The 15,480-nt window shown below is 40.2% G+C and overlaps 2 protein-coding genes across 2 annotated transcripts; one reads left to right on the forward strand and one right to left on the reverse strand.

The window, feature by feature from the left end:
* Nucleotides 1–3,814: 3,814 nt before the first annotated feature.
* Nucleotides 3,815–7,447, reverse strand: LOC116385633 (trypsin). Its single transcript, XM_031851287.1, has 6 exons — nt 7,414–7,447; nt 6,785–6,853; nt 6,470–6,620; nt 6,158–6,299; nt 4,808–5,065; nt 3,815–3,964 (listed from the first exon to the last, which is right to left on the reverse strand). Exons 2-6 carry the CDS (start codon nt 6,843–6,845, stop codon nt 3,815–3,817), a joined length of 762 nt encoding a protein of 253 aa, XP_031707147.1. The 5' UTR covers nt 6,846–6,853; nt 7,414–7,447.
* A 2,932-nt stretch (nt 7,448–10,379) lies between these two features.
* On the forward strand, nt 10,380–15,157 carry LOC116385250 (trypsin). The gene is made up of 5 exons (XM_031850552.1): nt 10,380–10,557; nt 11,632–11,791; nt 12,860–13,001; nt 13,168–13,434; nt 14,607–15,157. Exons 1-5 carry the CDS (start codon nt 10,500–10,502, stop codon nt 14,775–14,777), a joined length of 798 nt encoding a protein of 265 aa, XP_031706412.1. The 5' UTR covers nt 10,380–10,499; the 3' UTR covers nt 14,778–15,157.
* Nucleotides 15,158–15,480: the final 323 nt, after the last annotated feature.

A 15,480-nucleotide genomic window follows, 5' to 3' on the forward strand; every position in this document is an offset into this window, starting at 1 on the left:
ATATCCACTCTATCGAGATATTAATGGTATTACACCCGTTCTTGAGTCTTTATTGAAGGTTGGTATAATAATCTAATGTGATGATTCACCGGTGCACGCACCAAAATTTTTCCGGTAAAGAAAGCTCGAGACTTGAGGGAACCACCTGAGTGATGATTGTCTAAGATTTGCAAGCAGTTAATGTGTCGGTGCACCCAAATGAAACAAATGATGAGCTCGTTAGGAATGACGTGATAGTATGACGGTGGATCCCAAACCACTCAGAAACAGAGGCATTCCTCTATCCATGATTCATGGTAAACATCTTTGTGCGCATGACAAACTGACCTGGACTGACTGCTCGACTGATGCCTTTAATGACAAAGATTTTAATCCTGCTACTCTTTTTCCTACTCCAGCAGATGGAGAGCCACATAACTGTGTTGTTTCTCTTGAACAGGTCTGCACACAGAGACCTGACCTCACAGACACGCCCACCAAATGCTGATTTACAACTGTTAGTGGAAGGTTTGGCATCCCGCACGCTGGACACGGGAGAAGGGTTGGTTGGGTTTGCTGTAGTCTCATCATATGACACTCTGTGCAGCGGTAAGTTGCCAGCACACGTTTCTGCTTAAGCTGCAGAACCTGTGGCTCTTATGGAAGCATGCAAGCTTGCTGCCGACAAAATAGTTAACATTTACACAGACTCTCGCTATGCCTTTGGTGTAGTGCATGACTTTGGCGCCCTGTGGAAACACAGAAGCTTTTGGAAATCATCCGGCAAACCCATTTCTCACCACCGTCTCGTGGCCGACTTGCTAGAAGCCATACTGCTCCCTAAAAATGTCTGTCTTATGAAATGTGACGCTCACACTAACGCTTCTGATCCCATTTCAACAGGAATGCTGCAGCTGATGCTGCGACTGAGCAAGCAGATTTTTCAGGCTATTCTTTAGCTCACGAGACTTATGCTAGGTGTGCCTACAGAAATATCCCTCACGTATGATGTTCAAGTATTGCAGACATTAGCTACCCCTGCAGAGAGGAAGTGTTGGGCCTCATCTGGTGCATTTTAAAAATGATGAATGGATGATGGATTATTATTATTAAAATGTATTATGAGCCCAGACAACTGCCACATGAATTCTTCTATTGTTAAGCTAAATTAGCCCACAGCAGAGATAACTTGGCAAAAGGGGAAATATGTAATATATTGTAAGGGTAGATCCACATTTTGTATAGTTTTTAAAGTTAAAAAGGAAATTTAATAAGATATTAAATCTTATACTTTTACTAAAAATGTCTCTTGCAGGTTATAATCCCTTTCTTTAACAGGTCATACAAATCTTGATGTATCATCAAAGCAAATAATAACATCACTTAAATACAATTAGTATACATATTTTGAACATTTTATCTCTTTTACACAAAATCAAATTCTTGTGACAACATGATGATGTGATGAGCTGGCCCTCTATATTAGATAATACGAATATCTAATACAATATTTAAATTCGTTTTTAACTGACATTGGGGAATGTAAGAGAACTGCAACAATAAATATTATTTATATTTTATTAGGTTATAATTTTAGAAAATACAATACGAATGCGTTATTCACTGAAACAGTTGGCCGGATACAGCAAAGTATATCACTGTAGTGATTTGTCAGAGAATAACTAAGTAACATTCATCTGAACACCTCAGGATTTTAAAACTAAGTGTTAAGTAACAGCGATGGAAGGCAGACCTCCAGCACCATGGCACACATTCCGCAGTCCGGAATGGTGGCCTAAGAGGTTCAATGTGAAAATATATGATCATTTAAATGCATTTATCGTGCCAGATTCACCACGATATGAAAGATTACTGTGTTAATATTAAATTGAATCATGCACTCAGTGCTTTGTTTTGTCCACTTTGGGTGAGCAAATGAATAAATGCAGTGGCAAGACTGAAATGTTACACCACACAGACAGATGTGTTACTTTCCTGGAAAATGTCAACATTTTATATGCATTTAAGCCTTAATTTGTTACAACGCTACGCTGTTGTTTTATCACTTTACATTTGCTTTTATTTAATAGCATGATATATACTGTAAATAAACTGTATTAACTGTCAACCTGTTTTTATAATAAATAACTATAATTACAAGTAATGGTGAAAAGCTTTATGTGTTCTTTGATTGTAAAGTGATTGTACTGCAAAACAAGTTAAACGGTATAACAAGATAAAGGATGCTCTTTCAGCATGTCTTCTTAATGCTGATGAATCGTATCTGACCCTTTCTATAGTGCCACAGGTGTTGGGTTACTCTTTTCACTCCACATTGAGTGCTAAGTTACACATACTCTACCACTGAAACAGACGAGTATAATGTTTCAGTTGGCAGTTAAGTACCAGTGAAAGAGGAAGGAAGTGTCTGTGTGAAGCGATAACTTGTGATAAACAAACTGCACTTCACATGTGAGATAAAACATATTCTGGTGCAGATTCAGTTGACGGAGTAACAAACGGCCTACTACAACTTCCACAGACTTTCTCTTGTTAGGTGTGGAGCCTCTTAACCTCTTATCACTCCTGTACAATTTGCCTAAAACGCCTATCCAAGGCGTACCCAAAGTAAACTGACAGCTCTTATTGAACCATTGGGAGTACATGTATGGTTTTAGTCTCTATTGAAAGGTAACACTCTGAAGTTTCTTCACAGTCAGAATCACTGTAAGTGCTACTGGCATTGAGCTATAGAGTTTACAACACACTGAAACAGAAGGTTTTTATTTCCGCCTGGATTTTTTACTGCGGTCAAGTCAGCAGACACTTACATTTTAGTGCACCTATACGCTGAAACTTACGGTAAACGCAACCAAACGGCACAGATCGGGAGCGAGCGAAGGACTTTGCAAAGTTAGCGGAAGGATTAACGTAAACGTAAAAAGTATTTTCTCAATAAGTCCAGACAATGACTGATATGTATGTGTTGAGGACATCGTTGACTCCGCCCATACTGAATATTAGACATTTTTACTGTACCAATTAGGAGATATTTCAAATTAAAACTCATACATTTGAATCGAGAAAATATCTAATAAATGAATATTTGAAGTGTAATAAAAAGTATTTTCTCAATAAGTCCGGACAATGACTGATATGCATGTGTTGATGACATCGTTGACTCCACCCATTATGAAAATTAGACATTTTAGACAATATCTCTTAATTAGGACAGTAAATTCCGAAACTCAAATGTTCTGTATTGGTATATAATCAAGCACATATAATTTACATAAATCACTTGTGTTGCTGCAATTCTGTGAGGGATCAAAACTTTAGGTTACAGTTCCACCTATTTGGCAAAAGTTATATGACACAGTGAAGAGACCAGATGTGCTTTGTTTTTGGTTCAACGGACTGGTTTGATTGGTGGAAAGTAAATTAAGGGGGGTGAAGTTTGACTATAAAAGTGATCTGTGAAAAGTAATACATTTGGATTTGTTTTGATTTGCTAAACTCGTTGATGTTGGCTTGTTCTTATTAAAACACTTCCCGCTGGTTGCAACTTCAATTCGCCGTCTCTTCTCGTCATTTTGCCACAACATAATTCACGTGTTAAGTGTTAAAAAAACGAAAAAAGAAACTTCAGTGTGTTTATTACCTGTGGGTTCACACTCATGGGGTGTTTGTGACAAATGATTTCTTATTAGATTTTTAAAAATAAAAACACACAAGTAAACAAAAAATATCCATTATGGCCTTTGGTTCCATTAGGATCTATTTGAATCTTCATCACAGTAGAGTCTTAGTTGAGTTTGTTATTAAGAGTCTGTTATTATGAGTTCTGGGTAACCCAGTGGATCCATTGGAGGTAGTTTCTGACCTTGGTGTAGACGCCAGGGTAGTAAGCATAGGCACAGCCGATGCCCCAAGATACAATGCCCACAAATTTACCATTACAAATAAGAGGTCCTCCTGAGTCACCCTGAGAATGGAAGAGGAAACAGTAACAAGTTGTTATTCAGGTTGTATGACAAACGGTGAACATAGTGGAGCATTTAGCAACTAAATAGACACATTTTTTTCCACCTGACGTTGGTGAAGACAAACACAGAGCTACAAGGCAAATGGTAATGTTAATGTTAATATTGACATTTCTTACCAAACTTATAACAATCTATTTCTTGGGTTGAAAATGGCTCAAAACGTCATCTAGTCTTTTAAATCGTGCAAGGCCCATGCTGGGATAGAGTTCACAGGTTAGGACAAATCTACATCATGACATTTAAAAAAAATAAATAATAATGTTAACGCTAATGTAACCAGACCACCTTCTTCGTGTCAATCATTTTTTGTGTAGCACGCTGTGTAGCATCACAATCACAGCACAAGCCTGTTCTCTCCTGTCTGTTTAACTGGAAATTCAGCACACTACCAATAGCAAGGTGCTTTATTATGCTGTAACAAGAAGGTGTAGATACAGCATTAAGTAAAATGCTATGCCCTGGATGGACTTATCAAACCTTGGGGTGAAGTTACACTTTAAATTGGTCAGTCAAACACAACTCCAATTTTATGTGAATGATGTGTTTCCATCCGGTTACACCGCCCCCAAGTGGCCAAAGAAATCAATTAATGCAGATTTAACAGTGCCAAAAAATGATGTTACTCAGATGAATTGTTCTTTGCTGTCACTCAGTTTGAGAGTAATACACATTTCAGTCAGGTGGAAGTCCTAAAACACATTGTTTTGAATAATACTGCAGCAAACTCCGCCTTAATGTGACATCTCATTATAACAATACATGATTACAACTTCATGCCTCACCTGACAGGAGTCTTTCCCACCAGAGCGAGATCCAGCACAGATCATGTTGTCTGTAATCCTGAAGTAGTAGTAGTAATTGCAGTTGTTAAAGATTTCTACATCCACAGACTTCAGTACAGGTGACAACTGGTAGCTGTACAGCCAGGTCACACCCCAGCCACTGACTGTGCACCTGGCAAAGTTGGCCAAGGGCGGTGAGTCCGGGTCTGGCAGAGAAGCCAGCTCGACCGTGGCGTTGATGTCAGCTGGCCGGTCCAACTGACCCACAGAGAACATATCCTTCAGTCAGTCAACGCAGAAAGCTAATGCTGAAGGTAGCGTTGCACATTTTCTATTTGCATGCAAATGCAAGTGAAGAGGGTTATTGCTCTTCTAAATGACCTACTCTGCTGTCTGTGCTATTGACTGATGACTCATAGAAATTGCATACAAACACTGTATAGAACTGAATACAATGAATAAAACAGGAACAGACGGAGGCAGAGAAGGATAAATAAGAACATCACTGTGAAGCAGATCATTGAATAAAGGGTAAACAGCCTCTCAATCAGGTCTCTTGTTCAATAGGTAGTAAGGATCATTATTGTGTTTCAATGGCAAAATTGTTAGAGTGCACTGGGATTTTAGTTTCATTAATAATCCCCAATATGCACAATAAGAATCAATGAGGAAATATTCACTGACTGATAGTGAAGTCCCTAAAAGAGCCTTTTCATTGAGTCACAGGCAGGTCAATACTGAGCCAACGAATAAAATGAATAATAGCTAAAGGGAAGCTCCACTAAGTGCTACTCAGCCTGTCATAGTAGTGTTCTCTACATTTTGCTGATAATTGTAATACTTTACCTGAGTAAGATTTAGAATTTTAGATTTTTCCTTGCAACAAAGTATTTTACCTTGTTGTATTGGTTATTTTACTTCAGTAAAGTATCTGAATACTTTATCCATGACTGGCTATCAGAGACTGCAAATATATAACAGACATCCATAAACATCTTACATTTTATGAATTGTAATCACACATTATGAATTTACCATCACACATCTGTGTGACGGGTCATTTGAGGAGCAGCACAAATATGAAACCTGACATACATCATTTAGAAATGTAAATATTTGTACAGCTATATATTAAAGATTTTTCACGGTTTATTGCATATTTATCATGACATTGTGCTGTTTACTGTGCATCAGCATTGTGTTGCAGGTCACTGACTCATCAATGTTAATTAGAAATCTAATCAGTGTCTGAAATCGGTTTCAACTCAAGCCCAAAAACACAGGATCTATATCAAATCCATATCTGTATCAAAACGCAACCCTATGTTACATTCCACAGTCAACCCTTACCTTAAGCAGCATGATGTCATTGTCAAATGTCCAGTGTTGATACTGGTAGTGCTTGATGACCAAGGCGACATTGAACCTCTGCTCAGTACCCTCGTCTTTATTGATGTCATGCTCACCCAAGACCACTTTGATCATGTGACTTCTAGGAGGGCACAGTAGAAGGCAAAAGACCCTTATGGTGGTGGTTTCAGAGTCTCATATTTGTTCCAGATCATTCTAATACACAGCTCTGAGATTCGTATGCAAGGTGCAGTGTGTGCGTCTATGGTCGTTAAATAAATCTGTCCCAGGTGTAAAACTGCAGTGACTTACGGTCTCCAGCAGTGGGCAGCAGACACCACCCACTGCTTGTGGACGAGGGTGCCTCCACAGAAGTGGTTGTTCATGAAGAGGATGGAGGCCTGATACTTGATGGAGAAGGGTGGTACCTCTGCACCCCCGATGATTCTCGTCCCGTACACACCTAAGAGCCGAGGAGGAGAGGTTCTGTTTTATAACATGAGAAAAGCTCGTAGCTGTTAGTTTTTACTTGGGTGGAGTTACATGAAGTCAGCCCTGTGTGACTGAAGGTTTAATTAAAGGTTAAGAAGACAGTACATACTGTAAATATATTCTCAGATGGCTCACCTGTTAGGTTTACAACAAGCAGAAGGAGAAGTGAGAGGTGACAAGATAGAGCCAGCTTCATCTTAGTGGCTACCAAAAAATAAATTAAAAGAAAGAATAGAGATGAGAGCTGGTTAAAAAGAAACAGTTCATCGCAATCTAGATCCTACTGCACTATTTATGTACGTTCTTATATTTAAAGAATAATATGATCACTTTGTTTAAAGATCCTGTATTGTTAACCACAATAACCAAAAGGTCGTGAACGAGAATAAATGTTTTCACTTCTGCACTTCTGAGGGTTTTCTTCAGCAGGATCTGGGCAGGAAAAATCAGTGCTTTCTGTTCAAGTCTTACCGAACACCAAATGTCAAGATGTTATTCTTGAACACACCTTTGAACTTCTATATCATCTGTTCCCAGTTGGTTTATATTTTATAATTACAGTACACGGTCAGGAATCAAGTAAGCAGGAGGACACTTCCTATTCACTGCATTGCTTCTTCACAGTCACTCAAATGAGCAGAGGTTATTTTTTTTCTATCTAGTTTCAAGTTTCAACTGATTCATTTGAACTGACTAAACATGGTACAGCTAATGAATACAATAGACAATCAAACTGAATTAAATTCGATACAAAGCTGTCTCACCTTATCAAGAGTCAAGTAAGAAAACAGTCCAAGCATCCACACGGCGGCACGCACAATCTCACACGCTCCTCTCACACCGCAACATACAGCAAAGCTTGAGAACTCTCAGGCCTCTTTTATAACCACGCACCTCACGCTCATTGTTCCATTCCATTATCCGCCATATATCTAAACACATACAGAGAGACAAGAGTGTGACCTAGTACATGATTTTTTTCCCCCCTTCTCTTTCATTACATCTCTCTTTCTAAGGGCTTTGTTCTCAGCAATTCAGCCTATTGGCCAGAAAGTGGACACAAAGTGATGCTTGAAACCCAACCAGCCACCGAAATGACACAATGTACTCGCCAGACATGTGTATCCAATGATGTAAGAGAGAGCATGACAAAATTATGTCTGGGTATGATATTTGTGCCCCATACTGTATACTCTCAACCTGAGACGTAGCATGACATGACACAATTTATTCAGAAGGAAATATTTTCTCAGGAACCCTGTCTACTGTAATTGGACCGAGTTACAGTGACTGAACATGTCTTTTGTGCTTCTATCTTCCCTAAAGTCGAGTCAGGGTCAACATAAAACAATCAAAACCAACTCAGTGCTGCAGCTTGGCCTGTGTTCACGCTGATCAGTCTGGTCTAGCAGGAATACACTGTCTTGTCTTGTCTGCAGTCACCTTCCTCTCCTCTCAGATTTTTCCATCTCCCCAGGTGTCACTCTCAATTAGTTTCCCACCATTTGTTTTATTTTCTTAGTTCCCATCCACAGGGGCATTTGGTCCGTAACTCATAGCCTCCATACAGTCTACAATCCCCAGCTGCTAAGGTGGAAGGTGATAGCGTGCCCCGCTCTCTCTTGCAGGTGCAAAGCTGAGATGACAAACAGGACACCTTTGTGTTTGTGTGTGTGTGTGTGTGTGTGTGTGTGTGTGTGTGTGTGTGTGTGATATAGACAGTGAGGCAGATGCCTTGTACAGAACCGCATGTGCAGTATAGACGTAGAGTATAGTATTTAGTATTGTATAGAGTATTGAGTTTTAGAGGAGCACGTGGTGCTGAAATGTACACAGACACTTGTTTGCCGCATCCAGACATGGCGTTGTGGTTTCATTAACAAAACAGTAATAAATTGTAGTTGCATGTTGAAGTAACAGCCGGACAAGGCAACATCTTAAATTTGTGAAAGTTTGAGCTCAACAAACATGTCTGACATGGTACTATAAAAGTCAATATTGCAAAGCAATAGATTTAGGATTCATATCCTTTGTCCACAATGGCTGAATACATGTTATAATTAAGGATATACCTCTGTATGAATGGCAGTTCTCTGATGGTTGACAAATGCTTTGTCATATGATCCAACCCTTACAGGATTCCAAAACTACATTTAACAAAATAGAGATTTTGGGAAATACACATATTCACTTTTTTGCTGAAAGTTAGAGAAGAAGGTTGCTACTACTCTCACATCTGTCTGTTAAGTAGGTATAGCTTTTGAAACGTTAGTTTAGCTTAGCATAAAGAGGCAAGCAGAAGCTACCTGGTTCTGTTGTAAGGTGCAGAATAGTACAAAAGCACAAAAGCAAAAGATGACTAATCGACACATTTGATCTTGTTTGTTTAATTTACACAAAAACTTGGTTTTGTGGTGCAGCAATTTCAAGGGCAGGACCAGTGATTTCCTGGAAATATCATGAGATTTGTATAGATTTTCTCAACTAACTCTTGTCAAGAAAGAAACAAATGTGTTCCCTAAAGAATGTAACAGTAATAAAGTTAGTAATTAAGAGTAGCCCCTTTCTAAATCAGACATCACAAAGTGCCTCGCAATAAAAGATAAAAACCAAGACATAAAGCAGAGACACGATATAAAACCAAAGGATAAAATAGTGATATAAGTAAATCAATTTACACAAAAGCAGGTCAAATCAGGTGCATCTTATAGATGGTTTGGATAATCTAGAGACTTTGCTTTTCATAGGGGCCGCATAAAGTAAAGTCGTGTTTCATTGCTATAAAATTCAATTGTGTTACCAAATCTATCTGGGTGGCTAGATGCCGCGGCGGGTAAGTGAGAAAATATGTTTTTCTGTAACTTGAATAAACCCTTTAGAAACGTAAATATATTGTAAAGACTAAATTCAGGTCAAATATAATATTTCCAAAATGTTTGCATGAGTCATGTTTGCTTTGTCTCCATCAATGAAAAAACAACAACCTGACGTTTGAAGGTGATTGCCTGTGAAGTCGGCAGGTGTTGGTCCAGGAAACACCTGACAGTGGGAGGCCACACAAAGCCGTCTCTCCCATTCTACTGTGTGGAGCATCAATTATTCAGCTCGCTCTAAATGTGGGACAAGAGGAGGTCAGGCAAGATTCTCCTCCCATGCTGTGGATGATGCTGACTTGCCAGAAGGCTGATGATGATGATGATGATGATGATAATGATGATAATGAGTTATTGTCATTGCAGACATGATGATTCATTCTCATGGAGAGAAACACTTGTGCGTCGAGTCTGCGTAGAATACCTCTGTGTTGTCTTGACTCAGACGTGGATCTACCCACAGCTACAAAACAAAGCCATGCACACACACACACACACACACACACACACACACACAGTGGGCTACTGAGACATTTCAGCACGGATAAGCCTGGACGATGACACAAACGGAGCATGCTGATACAGTATGGATGAACCCGCTCGGCACAGTACCCTGTGTTACCATGGCAACAACCCAAGGCCTTTCGACAAGTCGGAAGGGTTGGGAGAAAGAGTTGCGATAGCGCTGGGATGGCAGTAGGAGATAGAGGGGGTGGGAGTGGTGCTGGGCAGTGTTTCAAGGTCAACTTTGTTGCTCTCTTTCCTTCTCAATCAATGCTGCAGTGTTGGACCCTGGTGCTGCACGTCATGGTGAAGGATGAAATGAAAAACTTGAGGATAGAGGGTGATGTGACTGACTCCTACTGTTTCCAGAAAGGAGTGGATGCCCAGTGTGTTGGGCCGGCAGACAAGAGCAGAGGACACTGGTTTCCTGGTTGCATCGGTTCAGCTGCTGTAAGGATAACCACCTAGAGCCTATGATGAACCTGCTCATGTGTTCATGTTGTGTGCTACTGGACCTCATGACAGTCCACAGTGAGTACATGTTTTTTTTTCAGTTTTGCAAACAAAATGTGTGAGGATTTGTTTTAAATGTTGTATTCTCTTGCAGTTTAATGGTCTTTTCATTCAATTAATGTGAAAGAGGCGGCCAGTTTAACGGGTTTAACCCATTTGTAAAGGAATACTTATGATGTGAATATGAAATATGCACATTCGCTTCTTTTGCAGAGAGTTGGATGAGAAGATAGATACCTCATGTTTCATTGTCTGTGCGGTAAATATGAAGCTAAAGCCTGCAGCCAGTAAGATTAGCTTAGCATAAAGACAGGAAACAGGGGGAAACAGCTAGCCTCACCTGGCTTCAGATTCTATCACATTCATATACCGTAGGCACAGCTACATAGCACATAACCCTCCGTGAAATGGTGAATTCTTGTTTTTACACTTCAGTGTTTGTACGGATTAAACAAACGGGATGGTGGCAAGAAAGCAAAAAAGCTTATAATGTTGAACTATTAATTTAAATTGCTTTCCTCGACTTTATAGCGTCAGCCGTTTGGGATTTCTCCTCAACAGTGTTCACCAAAAATGGATATTTATGTCCGCCTATGATTACAGTAACCGTGTAGAAGTTTATATTTCCAGGAGATAGTCTTTACTGCTCCAATGTACAGTAGTTGAGCTGTTGCACAAGGCAAGAAGGGAGAGCCCCCACTCTAATGTTTCAGAGCTCAGAGTGAGGTGGTGACACTAGAAGGTCAGGTTATATTGGATTACCTTTATTACACAGTGGCCTCCCAGGTGACAGAAAACCAATAATTGTGAGGCTGGGCCAATGGGCTTGAAGGGGGGGATTAGTAGGGCCTCTCTCTTTATGCTTGTTCTCTCATGTTTCATAAGATGGACTTTTTAAGCATGACTGAAATCCATACCAGGTGAGTTGTTACTACATGTGCAGGATGTATACAGGATGTAACAATAGTCAGTCTCCACCAGAACTGAAGAGGCTTGCGGATGAGAGGCTGAAAACGGCTTTGAGAATCTACATCAATGTCAAACAACTCTAAATCCATCTGCCGTCGTGTAAATGTTTTTGTTTCCGTACAGGTTACGTGTTCATGCAGGGCCGTATAGTCGGTGGTCACACGGCTGCACCAAACTCCATCAAATACATTGTGTCACTGCAAAGCACCAGGGGCCAACACTTCTGCGGTGGATCACTGGTTCACAGGTACTGGGTGGTGACAGCAGCGCACTGCAACATCGGGTAAGAATGACATTTTGGAACAGACACTTGTTTTCCCCGGATGACAAATCCCAATGAATTGCGATACCTAATACCTATTATTGCTCATCAGCAAATCCTACTAGTTTTTACGACACGTTGATCGACCACCTCTGAAGACACACCCTTCCTAAGGTGTTCGACCATCCAACACGCAGTTCTGATGAAGCACACTGGCATCTTACATTAGCATTGTCATACTGACATTAGCTTTTAGCTTATAGCACTACTGTGCCTTATTACACTCTCAAGGAGCCACTGGTTGTAAACTATTAGTCATATACAACCTTTCATTTTATTAACCATAAACTAGTTAGTTGAAAGAAGGATCTACAAGCAACAACCAAGGCTGTTTCTCTGCCTCCTGTATAGATTGTTTTCAAATCCCCTCATAAATCTAAAATGCGACCTGACAGTTTTGCTTGAACTTTACCTAAGGTAAAGATGAAGCTGTATCTGAAACACTTGCGCAGGCAGAGAAGTTCTTCTAGCATTCTCTCAGTGGACTCTGCAGAAGTCACTGTGTGGAAGCTTACTTGGCATGATTATCTTTTGTAAGCAGATGGTCCTAAAAGCAAACATCCATTCTGCTACAGGGTATAGGTAACGTCGAAACGATGCTGCTTGGTCATGACGCATAGTAAACCTGTACGCAGGCCACTGGGACGTCAAACAACACTCAGATGCGGTTGAGTCAACTGACCTTGGCACATCATCAGTGTGTGTGTGTGTGTGTTAAGTGAGATATTGTCTGGATCCAGGAAATTGGCTGTATTTCTGTTATACTTTCCCGGGCCCTGCCTGCACACAGTAAGCCATTGTATGCTGGCAGACAAACACTTCTGGCTTCGTGTGTCTTTGTGACTTTGTGTCCTGGTCAAGAACTCTCATCTATTCCATTTCACTTTTCTGCCTGATATAATACTCAATTCAATGACTAATAAATCACAATCATGATTATCAGTGATGATCAAATGTCAAGGCTGTGATCTACTTGGTGTTGTATTAGTTGATACATGTGATGTAAAATGGAAATGCCCTGTCTTTTAGGGCAGAGAACATGATGATAGTGGCGGGCGATTACATCGTAAATAGCTTTGAGGGTACTGAGCAGTACGCTAAACCCCACAGGCTGGTCACCCACCCTCTCTACAACCGGAGCACCAACAATGCTGACATCATGCTCATTAAGGTACTGCAGACACAGTGCAGACATTTAACCACACAGCAATTGTTATCAAATTTTACAAATCTAGAGTATATAATATTGTATATTTTGATGATGTTTGAGAGGATAGTTATATTTTTTTCCTTCTTCACACGCTATCTCAAAAACTCTCTCCTGATTTTCGGTCCAGTTGCGGGCCCCCATGGTGCTGAACAAATTTGTGTCGCTGGCGCCTCTCCCCAGGCAGGGGACAGGAGTGGTCGAAGGCTTGGTGTGTCGGGTGTCCGGGTGGGGCTACAACAATCTGGGTGGAGGCCAGGCCCCCTACACCCTGAGGACAGTCACAGTGCCCATTGTTTCAACTGCAAGGTGTAACAACAGCGAGTCCTTTAACGGAAACATCACGGCAAACATGATCTGTGCAGGCTACAGGACCGGGGGAAAAGATGCATGTAAGGTACAGGGGACAAATACCTTCCTTCACTGGTAATGATTTTAAACAGTTTCAGCTATCAGGTAAATGGGTGTTGCACATCAATGGCTGCCTAATCTGCCCCATTGTAAAAACGTGATGATTTGATCTTTGAAAAGCCATTAAATCCATTTTTGAAATATAAATTCTCCAAGGTACTGGCCCTAGTTCCCAGTGTATATCAAATAGCACAGGGTCATCCTCTTTTCATCAGCTCACATCGCAGCGAAACAATAATTCGGTTTTGGGAAGCTTGTCCCCACGACAGTATATGAGGATATTCCGTTCATCATGTCAGTGTTGGTTCAGCTACAAGTTTTTATTAAGCAGACATTGTGGCCCACCCTCAGGAAGTGTATTAGTTATGATAGTTACAGAAAAGACACAACAACAACTCTGAAAAAGCACCAGGACTGAAAACCTTGCTGTAATTTTGAAGAACAGTCATTTGTAGACACAGACAACAGCTCTGATTTGTTTTTTGGTATCATGAAAGAATTTCAGTCCCAACCTTTGATGTAAGAAGGAAATTACATGAAATGCAATGTGTGATATACCAGCCCCAGACAAAGAATGATTAATTAAAATGTGCTATATTTAACCCTGCAGTAGGCAACTTTGTGTGTCGGCATTTCCAAGTGGCAGCAAGAGATTAGGATTTGATGACTCCAACCATCCTGAGAGTTTGTTTCTCACGTCTCTGTTGGTCTCGTAATTTCCCCTCGGCACACACAAAGTTATCACATTTGTGGAACATCTTTCACATGTGACAAACTCACATGCAGGCACATGTGATATCCATATACTGTATTTTACATTTCACATGTAAAAATATCAATGCTGCTTGTAATGGTGTGACAATGTGACAAGACATGTGACACATTCACATAAAAGCCAATGTGGAGATAGCATTTCATATATATATATAAAATTACATGTATTTTTGAACATTTCACTTGTGATAAAAATTCATATGATAAAAGCACATGTAAAGTAGTAAATGCTTCTTGAAACTCCTGACTCTTGGTATAATTTAGTGTAGCACTATCGAGGACATTAAAATGGATTTCCAGTAAATTATGAGAAAGTGAGATCATTTGTTTCTTCAAGAGATCAGTGTGACATGATAACTGATGTAGGGCATTGTCTCCTTGCAGGGAGACTCCGGCGGACCACTGGTGTGTAGGGGGGCTGTCTATGGACTGGTTTCCTGGGGCAACGGCTGCGGTGATCCTAAGTTTCCGGGAGTCTACACGTCGGTGTCCAAATTCCGTCGGTGGATAGACCAAACCATCTACGGGTCATATCTACGCTGCAACAGATACTGATATATGATAACAAAAAATATGAAAGTAGCCATTTATGCCTGAAAAGGGTCAGTACCCTCAAAATGTTTTAGCTGGCATGGACAAAAGCTGGTTCTGTGGAAAATATGAAGAGCTTCCTTTAATCCACTGCTCTGATTATTCTGATAATTTTGTTTAATACCAATATAGGCCTAATAGTGATGTGTCTTATGTTCTCCAATTATCCAGCTGTGGCTGGTCTCTGCCTGCTACAGTAGCTGAAGGATCTTCTGCAATGGGCGCATTTATAAGCCCTCTGTATATGTAATCCAGTGATGTCAAATTCATAACTTGTAATAAATAAATATTCAAATTTAAAGAATGTGTAATGTTGTGTCAGTTTAGTGTTGAACGTCTACATCAAATTCGAAGTGTGCCCTCACGTGTTCATCAATTATTTTTTCTTAATTTCTGCATCAGTGCACCTTAAAGGCCTTTTTCCTATCAGCCGCTTACTGTGAGCAGTGATGCATGCATGAAGCATCCTCTGCCAGAGCAGTTTTGGTTATTTCACACGTGAAATTTCTCTAACCTATTTGTGTTTTTCTCTGTGCTCTACTCACTGGTTTGAAGTCACAAATCCCCCAAAAAATCTGATCTTTAAGACAGACTGTACGCTCAGTTATTTGCAAGTGATCCGATCGGATTTGTGTGTCAAGACATCACCAATTCTGCAAAGGTTCCT

The sequence above is a fragment of the Anarrhichthys ocellatus genome, unplaced genomic scaffold (genome assembly GCF_004355925.1).
Source record: "Anarrhichthys ocellatus isolate YVR2014 unplaced genomic scaffold, GSC_Weel_1.0 scaffold1, whole genome shotgun sequence".
NCBI lineage: Eukaryota > Metazoa > Chordata > Actinopteri > Perciformes > Anarhichadidae > Anarrhichthys > Anarrhichthys ocellatus.